At 46.2% G+C, this 12,674-nt stretch overlaps 1 protein-coding gene across 1 annotated transcript in view; it reads right to left on the bottom strand.

The window, feature by feature from the left end:
- Positions 1–10,761, bottom strand: part of Clec16a (C-type lectin domain containing 16A) — a 229,553-nt gene extending 218,792 nt beyond the window's left edge. Inside the window, exon 1 of the mRNA XM_050136455.1 lies at positions 10,501–10,761. Coding sequence (XP_049992412.1) covers positions 10,501–10,580 — 80 coding nt within the window. The 5' untranslated portion in view covers positions 10,581–10,761. The remainder of the gene's footprint in view (positions 1–10,500) is intronic.
- Between the last annotated feature and the right edge of the window lie 1,913 nt (positions 10,762–12,674).

Below are 12,674 nucleotides of genomic sequence, written 5' to 3'. Positions count from 1 at the left end.
GAGATTGACTTAACTAGGGAGACCAGAAATGGAAAAAAAAAAAAAATATGTATGCACAGAAGAGCCAGGACCGGGTGGCCAGTGCACTCTGGTGGAGACACACCAGCAACCAGGCATTATACAGCTGAATGAGGAAGCTGATTAGCTAATCTCAGCAGACTCAGGCTGTAGTTATCTAGGAGGAAAGTGCTGTAGTTAATTAATATTTTCTGCACACACTGTCAACATCTGAACTCCAACCAGGGAAGACCTTGCCATTCTCCTAAGCCTGACCCCAGAAAAGACTTGCCATTTCCATTGGTTTGAGGTACTGGGGTCCTTGGCATGACCATGCTTATCTCATGAGTGCTCATTCATACAGGGATACATTGACTACTTCCATACTGGTTTGCCTTTTCCTTGGTCTTTCTAAAAGCCTTTAAAATTTGTGTGTGTGTGTGTGTTGTAATGAGTCTGGGGCAGGCATACATACATCACAATACACACATCAGAGTCAGTTCTCCTTCCACCCTGGGCTTAGGGATCAAGTTCAGGTTGTCAGGCTTGCACAGCAAGTGCTTTGTATCCACTGAGCCACCTCACCAGTCCTCTGCATTTTAATGAAATAAACTTTACTGATCTTTCCTTTAGACAGCACTTTGAAGCATCATTTTATTTGTTTATATATTTATTTATTTAACTAATATGTGTTTGTGTGCATGCTGTAACATGTGTGTGGAACTCAGAGGACAACTTTAGGGAGCTGGTTCTCTCTTTCCACCATGTGGGTCCCAAGGTTCAAACACAGGTCACAATGCTAGGCAGCAAGCACCTTAACCCACTAAGCCATCATGCTGACCTCTAGACAGCACTTATCATGCAGATCTTAGGAGATCCTTTCTTAGGCTAAGTTTATGCAGGGTTCTGTCTTCCTTCCTTCCTTCCTTCCTTCCTTCCTTCCTTCCTTCCTTCCTTCCTTCCTTCCTTCCTATCTTCCTTCCTTTTTCCTCCCCCTCCCTCCCTCTCTCATCCCTCCCTCCCTCCCTCCCTCCCTCCCTTCCTCATCTCCTTTCTTTCTTCCTTCCGTTTTGGTTCTTCAAGACAGGGTTTCTCTGTATAACTGCTTAGTTGTCCTGGAACACACTCTGTAGAACAGGCTGTCCTTGAACTCACAGAGGTCTGCCTGCCTCTGCCACCCAAGTGCTGGGATTAATGGTGTGCCTGGCTGGGGTGTTTTCTTGTTACAAAATCATCCTTTGCATTTGACTTAGAGAACATCTGGAGGTGGTTCTGGTGAACAGTGCCAGGTTATCAATCCACACTACTACAAAACCTAGTTGGCTTACTAGGAAGTCTTTACTTGTCTACTACACTCCAGTGTCATCTTGTTCATTAGTCGGGTGACCATATATGTGAATCTCTGTGGCTGCTCCAATTCTATTGATCAGTTTGTGGTGTGGGAGGTCCTTCTGTCTGTGTGTTGCTTTTATTGGTTAATGAATAAAGAACTGCTTTGAGCCTATGGCAGAGAAGAACATAACTAGGCGGGAAAAGCTAAGCTGTATGCTGGGAGAAAGAGGGCAGAGCAGAGAGATGCCACGGAGCCGCAGGAAACAGACTCTGGGAATTTTACCAGGTAAGCCACAGCCACGTGGCAATATATAGATTAATAGAAATGGGTTAAATTAATATAAGAGTTAACCAATAAGAATCTAGAGCTAATGGGACAAGCAGTGCTTTAATTAATACAATTTCTGTGTGGTTATTTCGGGACTAAGCTAGCCGGGCAGCAGGGAACAAACAAGTAGCCCTCCTTGCAACAAAAGTTAGTCTGCCCCATGCCAGTCCTATGCTAACACTGTAGCTTCATGGTAAGTCTTGCTATGTGGCACTGTATGCCTTTCAATGTCTTGCTATCCAATCTGTCATTATTTTGGCTATTCTCAACCTTCTACATTTTCACGAATATTTTAAAACTGTCCCAATTTACAGAAGAGTGCTGCTAGGACTCCCCATGACACTGCCCTATATCTATAGCTAAATATATAGAGCTGACATCCTTAAAATAATTTGATGTCACCTCTATGCTTTTCATTGGATTTACACACACTTAGATGCTTCTTCCTCCCTCTCCCCCCCTCCTTTTCTCCCCTACTGCCCCCAGTCAAACCCAGGATGCCATGCACATCAGTCACACACTGCCACTGAGCTCTAGAAGCTTCTTGGCCTAAAATGGATATGGTATTGTTTAGCATGTCCACATGCCACAAGTCTGCTGCTGATACACAGATGTGCCCATTAGATTTCAAGTGCTAAAGCCCTATGATAGGTACACTTGTACCATGCCCATCTTTTTGTCTCTGCAGTGCCTAGCACATGGTTTTGGGTAATGTTTAGGAAGAGACCCTCAAAATATGTTTAGCTGTAAGTAGTTCTGGAATGTAGGGATAAGCCCTCCCCTTGGGGGCGGGCTGCCCTCGGGCGTATGTTTACTGATATATTGGGCGGGCAGAGGCTGCGCGCCCCTTCCCTTCCTCTCCTGTCTCCGCCGGCTACTCCGCTGGAACCTTGGTTTCTGAGTCTGGTTTTGTTATTAAACTTGTTCAAATACCTATTATCTTTGGTGATTATTAATCTGACCGCTGCACTGGAAGTCTGCTGGATTAAGACCTAGTACTTCAATGTCGCATCTCATTCCTAAGCTTTGGGAGAGAATGTCATTAAAGTACCTTAAAGTCACCAAGTTTAGTAACTTCCTGTTTTGTAGAGTAATGTGCACAGAGAGAGACTGAAAACTCCGACAGCAGGAAAAGGGAAGTGGAAACTGTCAGTTGCTCTGCTGTCCAGAAGTGACTCCTTGCAACTTTTTTTCCTGCTTATATAGTTGTAGTTCATGTTAAGTTCATTTTTGTGACATTCTTATCCACTTGATCTAAAATAATAGCATGCTTGCTATTGACAACTCTTTACAAATATCTAATGAAAAGAATGCCCACAGCAACGTCTCTTGCCTCCTCCAGGAGCATCAGGATTCCCTCCCTTAGATGAGCATGGATGCTGCAAAGACTTCATGTGCCAAGTTGAGTCCTTACCTAGATCAGTTTCAGAAGACAAAATTGGGCTTTAACTAGAGAAAATAAAGATCAATCTCTTACAAAGATAACAGCTGCTACAGTGGTGTTTTCCCCTTGAACTGTGTGTATATTTGAATCGTATCATTCTAAAGACAAGTATGCTTACTATTTCAAACTTTGGAGTTGGTCCTCTGGGGAGCTGAGGGAGGATGTAGGTCCAGGGCCCCTATACCACATGGGTGGAGCCACGATCAAAATCAGGCAATTGGATCCCAGTTTATTATAGAAAAATGCAAACAGTGACTGGGTCTGTAGCTCATTTGGTAGGGTGGCTGCCTACCATGCACAAAGTCTTGGATTCAATCTTAGCACTACATAAAAAGCCACAATGGCACACACCTGCAATCCCAGCACTTAAGGGATATAGGAATATCAAAACTTCAGGGCCATCCTCAGCTACATAGTAAGTATGATGTCAGCCTGGAATACACAAGACCCTGTCAAAAAAACCCAACCAAACAATCAAATAAAAACTCAAAAAGGAACAAGAAAAAGAAAAACCCAAGTAATGAAGTAAATAGAAACAATATTTTTTAAACATTGCATTTACATGGATTTACGAGGGTCCAGTAGGGAGAGAACCAAATACATGAAAAAAAAAACAAAACAAAACAAAACAAAAATCCCAGGACTCCCTCCAATGCTAAGGGAACACCCTAGAAGGTGGGGTGCTATGAAATGCTCTTCTGGCCAGGACAGGCCTTTGCACTAATGTTCTCTTTACAGCTATGGTCACCTGCACAAGATTAACCCACAAGATAGGTCAACATTCCAGCAGACTAACTAGATTACAAACTAGGTTACAAAGAAAAGAAAAGAACACAAAAGTAGGAGAGTATGTGTTGGGGGACAAACGAGGACATGGAAGGAAGAATTCAGGAGTGAATATACTCAAAATGCATTGTACATATGCATGCAACTGCCAAAGAATAAAGATATTCAAGAAAAAGAAATATGAAAATAGTATCTGACAGTAAGGAAGGGCTTAGATAAGGAAGGTCATCAAGCCCCAAGAGAAGTCCAGCAGATGTGAAATCTCAATATCAGACCCCAGCACACTGGCAAGCTTGCAATGCTTAGACTGAAAACCTGTATAGCCTTCTGCCAGCATGCAACCAGCACACCAGAGGTTCATCACCAAGAACTGTGTGTGCAAACAAACCTGCTTCCTCCCCAGACCTTGCTTTCCCAAGAGTCTTATCTCACAAGTCAAACCCCAACAGTTCACAAGAGCCGGCATCAGTGGAGATCAATGTTATGTCCATTTTAGAAAAAAGAAACCTGAGGCCCAAGCTCTCTTCTGCAGGCTTCTGGGGCTGTCTGAGTCTGATGTCTTATACTCTACATGCCTCTGGGATATTCCTATTGGAAAATCGAGAAACTTGTCTACAAGGTGGACTGGGAAAAGGGGTACACAGCATGACAGAACTAGAAATTCATCCCCAAATCACACTCACCTCCAGATCATAACATCTTAGGTATGGGAGAAAAGTGGGGGACACTATGTCTACTTGGCCTACTCAGCACCTGAGATCCTCAAGACAGTCATCACAAAATCTCAGTCTGGGCCTTGAACTCATCTGGTCGGTGTCCAGCATTCCGAACAGGAGAACCAAGACGCAACCTATACAAGGTGGATCAGACTGGAGGATTAGGGGAAGGTGCTGACAGTGTGATTCTGGCAAATCACCCCCAGGGACATCAACCTAGGCCAGAGTGTGGGACAAGGCCTAGGATACAAGGTGGGGGTGTAGGCAGGGTCATCTGCCCTAGAAAAAGCCACAGCTCCTGCACAGGCTTTATTTAAAAACGCTGGCCAGGAGCACCTCTTTGGTTTGCCCTGTGACTATATTTGCTGACCACTTACTGTGTGTCTGGCTCTGCGCTGGACAATCCACAGTCCCCTGCCTTCATGAAAGACAAGCAGATGGACACAAACTAAGACGATTTCTCTTTTTAAGTTTTTTTTTTTTAATGATCCATTTCTTTTCATGTGCGTTGGTGTTTTGTCTGCATGTTTATCTATATAAGGGTGCCAGAACCCCTGGAGCTGGAGTTATAGACAGTTGTGAAGCTGCCATGTGAGTGCTAGAAAATGAACCCTGATTTTCTAGAAGAACAGCCAGTGCTCTTAACTACTGAGTCTTCTCTCCTAAGACAATTTCTTGGGGCAAAATAGCAAGTCTGTGGAACCCTGACCAGCTCTCTGGGGATGGAACTTGGAGATGCTACAAGACCTAGTAGCTAATCTACTCGCAGAAAGGACCAGACAGCACATGACTGGCTAAAGCCACTGTGGCAATTGTATCAAAGCAGTGGTAACTTAAAGCTAGAGGAGGGCAGGAAGAAGAGGAGAACTGAAGTGAAGAGTAAAGGTTCGGAAGAAGGCACACAGATGTGTGCTGCTGAGTGAGAGCAGGGCCACCATGTAAGAACCTGGATTCCAGCAGTGCCACAGTAACCCACCAGGTGATGGCTGCTGCCTTGAATGCTGCCCCTCCAGAGTGGACCTCCTCTACCCTCTCTAACTCTTCACCTTCCTTGATGATAAAGGGCCCCTACTGTTTGCAACATAGTCCCAATTCTCTAGCATGGCTCTTAAGGCTCAGTGGGATCTGGCCTTGGTGCCTAGGGTCCTAGACCTCACTGAACAATGATCTTTGTCAGCACAAGCTTCTCACCCAACCTTTCAAGAGGCTCTCTCAAGGCAGTTTCCTGAGCCTGAGACATTCCCTCCCCTCCTACCCATCCATGCTGCCCTACTACCTGGAGATAATTACTCATTTCTTAGGTCCTGCCAGTCTGCATTTGGAGGCACTTGCCACTCACCAAGGACGGCCCAGGGCCTTCGCTCCCATGTTCGATGGGGAGGGACAGAGGCCTACAAGGATTTGGCCTTCACACAGGACACCTGGCTGACCTAGTAACTGAGATCCCCAGGCTCTCCATGCTGTCTTAGGCAAAGCTGAGCATCCCAGGAACAGGTAAGGGGATTCTGGCTAGCTGCACAGCTCCCAGTCTTTGGGTAAGAGACGCTGCTTCTCCAGGGCATCATCCTTGCTCTCATTCTCTGTGCTCTAGCAAAAGTGGAGCTGGTCCCACCCAAGGACTCAGGGAGGGAGGGAGCAGGCAAGGCAAGTGAGTAGTGCTTGAACAATGAGAACAAGCACCCTTGGCTTTAGCTCAAAGAGGCATGATCCCAGGTGGAAAGGGACATTCTAGGCTTCTGGCAACACCGAGAAAAGGAGATCTTAACGGGAGTGAATAGAATCATGATACATGTATGAAACTGACAAAACATTTTAAAAAGGAGAAGGAACTCTCTGTTCCCATTTCGATGGCTGAGAGACACAACAGGTGCCCAGAACCTGCTGAGAGCTAGAGCAGCAAAAAGGAGGCAGATCCCTGACAGCTTTGTCTAAGAAACTGCTCTCTGCCATCACTAGAACACACCACCCAGTGCCAGGCACCAACTGACTCCACTAGCACTTACGGCCATTTAGCAAGATCCGTACTTGGACCAAGAATCTTGATACCACACAGTGAACTAGAATTAAGACTTTTTTTTTTTTTTTTTGAGACAGGGTTTCTCTGTAGTTTTGGAGCCTGTCCTGGAACTAGCTCTTGTAGACCAGGCTGGCCTCGAACTCACAGAGATCCACCTGCCTCTGCCTCCCAAGTGCTGAGATTAAAGGCATACACTGCCACCACTGCCTAGCTACAGTCCCCCTTTCAAGATAACATGTTGGTAACAATCAAAAGACTCCATCAGTAGAGGTTCTGCTTAGAGATAAGCATTTGTCGGTTAATGTCATAGTCTGGGCACTAAACTGCCAATGATATGTCATGAACAACCACCTGACTATTCCATCTGCCCCGACTAAATGACTGACCAAAGTTGGTAGGTAAATAACTTAGGTACAGTTTTTCACTGTTTAGCAAAAGTAAAACCCCATGATACAGGAAAGTTTCTTTTCAGTTTGTAAGATGCGGTGTGCTGTTACAGAAAGTATTTTTTTTTTCTTTTTCTTCTTTTCGGAGGGGGTGTGCTTCAAGACAGGGTTTCTCTATACAATAGCCCTGGCCATCCTGCAACTCAGTCTGTAGACAAGGCTGGCCTTGAACTCACAGAGATTCGTCTACTGAGTGCTAGGATTAAAAACATGTGCCACCACTGCCTGGCTTAAAGAGCATTTTTAAAGCAGGGATAGGGCATGTATATCTGTATGGGCATGGGCATCTATGTCATGGTGATGTATGTCTGTAATCCCAGCACTTAGGAGCAAGAGTTTGAGGACAGCCAGAGTAAGACCTTGTCTCATTCCCCCTTACATCTCTGTGCCCTCTGCAGAAAGAAATATAAAAACCAACAACTAAAAAAATCTATTCTCAATTTTCTTAAAATGTTAACCTCTCATTCCACCAAGACTGTGCTAGATCAGGACAAGAATGCTCTGGAAGCCAGGCACGGTGGCACATGCCTGGAATCCCTATCTAGAGACTAAGGCAGGAAGGAGCATGAATTCTAGATCAATGAGGGCTATTGAAAGACCATGGGTTTTTTGGTTTGGTTTTTAAAGGATCTGGGACTGTCACTGATAACTAGGATGGTGATCTGCTAGTTTACTGAAAGCTGTCCTGGCTTTAGCACTGAAAGTCCTATGTCCTGGGAACCCCCCTCCCCCAAGTACAGGACACACTTTAAGTGTTTGGCATCCAACATGTCAGAAAGCCTCTTCCTACTCACAGCCTTGTTTCCTGTAGCCTCTAACTCCAGCTGGATCTGCGGCAAACCTGACTATGGTGCCCACAAAGTGGCTGTGACATATGCTGGCTCTTTCCCATTTGGGGGACTCTGAGCTAGTGTTTCCTCCTGCAGAAAAATCCTAGGAAGGGATTCTACAGACCCTAGGCCTGCAGCAGTTCCTGCATTTGACACATTGTGGACTCCTGACTCCACTGTGGTCTCCAGGGGGAGCCAGCAGACTTCCCAGGGAACTAGCTGCTCTGTACCAGAAGGTGCTTACTATCACAGCCAGATGTAGGGCAGCACAAGCTCTGGGGTAGGCACTGGCTGTCTGTGTCCCTTTTCCAAGTCACCCTGGAACCTTTAAGCCCCATGCCAATCAATACCCTGGTTCCTGAGGCTGTGATAGTGATCAAACAGGTCAGTATAAACCAAGGCAGGCAAGTTCTTTTTCCAGTGACCTCAACAAGAAACCTGAAAAATTGCCAGGAATTTGGGAAGGAATCTGAGGACCCTTACATTCCGAGGTGCGCACTGGTTGGCCAGCAAAGATCTCATTGACCATGACATGTAACCCAATCAAAAGTTTCTTCAAACTGAGAAGTTTTCCCCAGAAAGACAGTGTAACAAGGAAACTAGAGTCAGATCTGACTCTGACAGTTGTTTCACCTTGGGACAGGCAGTCTAAGCTCTCTAAGTCTAGAGACTTGTGATAACTAAAAGAAAACAGGAAATCTTAGGCAAGAAAAAGGAACAAAGGAAAAATAAATGGGAGTTTAGAACTCGCAGCACTTAGGAGCAAGAGTTTGACGACAGCCAGAGAAAAACCTTGTCTCATACCCACTTACATCTCTGTGCCCTCAGCAGAAAGAAATATAAAAACCAATTTTATTCTCGAATTTCTTAAAATCTTAACTTCTCATTCCACCAAGACTGTGCTACAGCCTGAGCTGAGGGAGAGTCAGCAGGTGCTTGGGTTGGTCGCAGGCCCAGCCCCTCAGGATACACCCTCCCCTTCACAACCATATCCACCCACACATTCCTCAAATCCTTCAGTCTTCGGCCACTCATCCACACTACACTTCATTTCTGGGCCATCTGCCATCCCAGTTAATATTTCTGCATCCCAACCAATCCCCCCATTCTTGCCCTCCACCTCCTTCCTATCTTTGGCTTCTCTCTCCAGCCCCAAACCATCCTATTCTCCACACTTGGGGGATCCATAAATATTTACTAAATGCTTGCTTGCTTCATCATAGAAGCATTCTATACCCCAGAGATCAAATGAGAAAACCCCATGTAATTTTTAACTCACCAATCCTTTCTAGGGACCCCTGTCTTCCTTTCTATTGTAACCTGACCACCCTCCTATCCCCTCGCTTTACTTAGCATTAGAAATCCTGGGCTTCCCCCCCTCTCAAAATAAGCTGCTTCCCCCCACCTTTAGCACCCCACCTCCAGTTCTCTCCCTGAAGCCTCTCCCTCCTCACAGGTCTCCATCTTCCACTACTCTCTCAATTTGCATCCCCTGCCTCCTTGACGTTCTGCAACTCTTGCCCAATTTATTCTTTTCTTCTTCTTTTTCTCCACTCCTTAAGTATTCACTGAGTTCTTACTGTGCACCAGGCACGTGCTACATCTTGGAATACAACTGCAAAGAAACCAAGCAGCCTCTTATGCCTTGGGAGTATCAGTTTAACAAAAGCTAGAAGGAAACCAGCGAACCATAGAAGACAGCAGGGGTGTGATGAATGAAACCACGAGACAGAAGGGGACTGGGGTGGGCTGGGTAGGCTTGGCTACCACTATTAGCCACTTGCTGTGTATCAGTCCTGGGTGATCACTCTGCATTCACCACGTCAACCTAAGCCTTGTACCGTTCATAGTTCCCAGCTGGTTATGGTAACTTGGAAAAGGAAAGAGATAAAATATGATCAAGGTCAGTCATTAAGTGGCTGAGTCAGGATTTGAACACAGGTCTAACTCCAAAGCTAGCCTCTTTCTGCGTCCCCAGGGACTCTGTCAGCCACCTGTCCTCTCCCAAAGTGTTACTGCTGACTATTCCTCTAGATTTTCTTCTGAAAACACTTGTGTCTTTAATCACCACTTCTTTTTAGAGCACTGTACATGTTCTGCGCGTTTATGTTCATTCTCCTATCCAACCAATCCTAAAAATAACCACATAAAGTGGTACTGTCCCTCTAATGGTTTTACAGATAAGGAAACTGAAGCTTAAATGCATACTGCTAAATTTGAACCCACAACTGGCCGATTCCGGGGCCTCTGGCCCCTAAACTGATAGTCCAAGAAGTGTCACCCCGAGACGCTCAGTGGCCACCGTCTGCCCCCATCAAGACAACTCCAGTCCACAAACCGAAAACTCGTCGATGCCCTTACTTTTTAGATTAGGGGTCTAGAGACGAAAAGTCACGCGGCTTGTCCAAGGTCACTGGGCCAGGAGCGACAGGGTCAGGGTTCGAAGCCAGGTGCCCTGACTCCAAAGCCTCGCGGATAACCAGCACAGTACCCTCCCGCGGCGACCCTGTCCACCTCGCACCTCGGCGCCCAGCGAGCCAAGCCCGCGACTGCGCGTCCGCGCCCGGCCCCGCGGCCTCCCCGCCGCGCGCCCCGCACACTCACTTCAGGTGGTCCAAGGAGTGGATGTTGCGGGAGGACTTGCCGTGGCCCCCGCCCACCCAGCTCCGCGAGCGGCCGAACATGTCCGCAGCCCAGCCCCGCCGCCCGCCTCAGGTTTTCATGTCCGATCCGCCCAGCGGCCAGGCGTCCGGGGCAACATCTCAAGCCCAGCCGGCAGCAGCGGGGGCGGCGGAGAGACCGGCAAGCACCTTCCTCCCCCGCCCACAGCCCCGCACTGACATTCAGCCGGAACCGGCCGTTCGACCGCCGCGCTTTACGGCTGCCGTCGCGTGGAACTCTGGGAAATAAAGTTCTCTAGTGAGGCCCCCGGCGACGGGACTCTGCGAACGGACTACAAGGGCCGGCCTGACTCTCGCGGCCGTCGAGAAGGGGCGGGGCAAGAGGGAAGGAGGCGGGACACTGTCGGGGTGGGCAGGAACGGAAAACTGTGGGCAGAGCTTTTGGGGATCACTTTGTTAGCTTCGTGATTAGAAAAAAAAAAAAAAGAGTGTGGACTGAAACCCCAGTTCCTAGAGAGGTTGAGTCAAGAGGTCAACAAGTTTGAGATTTGGCGAATTTTAGTTCTCTTAAATAAAAAGGAAAAAAAAGTTACATTTTATTGTGTGTGTGTGTGTGCGCGCGCGCGCGCACACACACACACACACGTGAAAAATTAGAGTACAAATTTTGAAAGTAGGTTCTCGCCTTCCACTATTTGGGTTCTGGGAATTGAACTCAGGTCTTCTATTTATTTATTTATTTATTTATTTATTTATTTATTTATTTATTTATTTATTTATTTTTGGTTTTTCGAGACAGGGTTTCTCTGTGGTTTTGGAGCCTGTCCTGGAACTAGCTCTTGTAGACCAGGCTGGTCTCGAACTCACAGAGATCCGCCTGCCTCTGCCTCCCGAGTGCTGGGATTAAAGGCGTGAGCCATCACCGCCCGGCTGAACTCAGGTCTTCAAACTTGACAAGTATCTTTTAACATCTAAGTCATTTTGAGGGCCCTAATTCTCTTTTAATTTTGTAAAGGGTTGGGAATGTGGCTTGTGTAATATGGGCTTAATCTTCAATATTAGTATAGTAAGAATTAAATAAAAATAAAGACATTGGGTGGTGCATATCATATGTCACTATCCTAGGTGACTTACTATTTAATTCTTACAACCAACCTCATTTTACTATCCAGGAAACTGAATCAGGGAGAAGTCAGGCACTTGACATGTGGCAGGGGCAGGATTCAAGCTCCAGTATTCTTATTTGCTCTGTCAACGAAACAAATCAGTAACATCCTTGTTTCTCCATAAAACCCTTTTTCCTTTTGCGCATCAGTCTTACAACATTTTGGGGAAATGCAAACAACAATGAGCCAAAGCTAAATACAATTCACTTCCAGAGGTTTCCTCTGGTCTTCATCCAAAATCCATACCATTCCCCCCCCCAAAAAATACCTTAAGAAAGAAAGGAAACTCCAAGCTTCCTACATGAACTTACACATACCTGAATTTCCCTCTTAGATTGGAAATGGGAACCTCAGTGGGAAGCAAGACTTTGGGGCTCAGCACCGACTCCTTTGTTTATTTCTATGACTCATAGCTACTTAATTCCTATGGTAGCCCATTAACTGTCCCAAGAAGAGAACTGAGTCAGGGGCTAATGTTCTCTCCAGGGCCCAGGACAAGATTTGGCACATAGTAGGTTTTTAGTAAATATTGATAGAGTGAATAAGTGATGGTTTGCATTGCTTTCGAGAATTAGAGAAATGGAGACCAGTGCCAGGTCTCCTCTGTAATCGAGCTGGAGAGACAATAAAAGTCATGAAAGAACACGAGCGGGTTCTGACCCCAGGGAAAAATATCCCCAGCTCAGCAGCTTTAAAGATCCGTTACTCTGGGACTTGGTTTTCTCGTCTGGGAAAAAGAATGCATAATGCATTGCCTTGTCCAGTGCCTATGAAGCTAAGTGTGACCTTAGATTAAAGAGCTATTAAGAGCTGGGGATAGGCTGCACGTGGTGGCAGAGGCCTTAATCCCAGACTCAGCAGGCAAAGGCAGGTGGGGCGCTATGAGTTTCAGGCCAGCTTGGTCTATAGCCAATTTCAGGCCAGTCAGAAGCTACACAGTGAGCTCGTTTTTTAGTGTTGTTTTGTTTGTTTGTTTTATCAAGAACTGAAT

This window comes from Alexandromys fortis, unplaced genomic scaffold, assembly GCF_014885135.2.
Source record: "Alexandromys fortis isolate MF-2015 unplaced genomic scaffold, M_Fortis_MF-2015_v1.1 scaffold_29, whole genome shotgun sequence".
In the NCBI taxonomy this organism is placed as follows: Eukaryota; Metazoa; Chordata; class Mammalia; order Rodentia; family Cricetidae; genus Alexandromys; species Alexandromys fortis.
The sequence above is the reverse complement of the archived record's forward strand: the minus strand, read 5'-3'. Positions and strand labels throughout refer to the sequence as shown.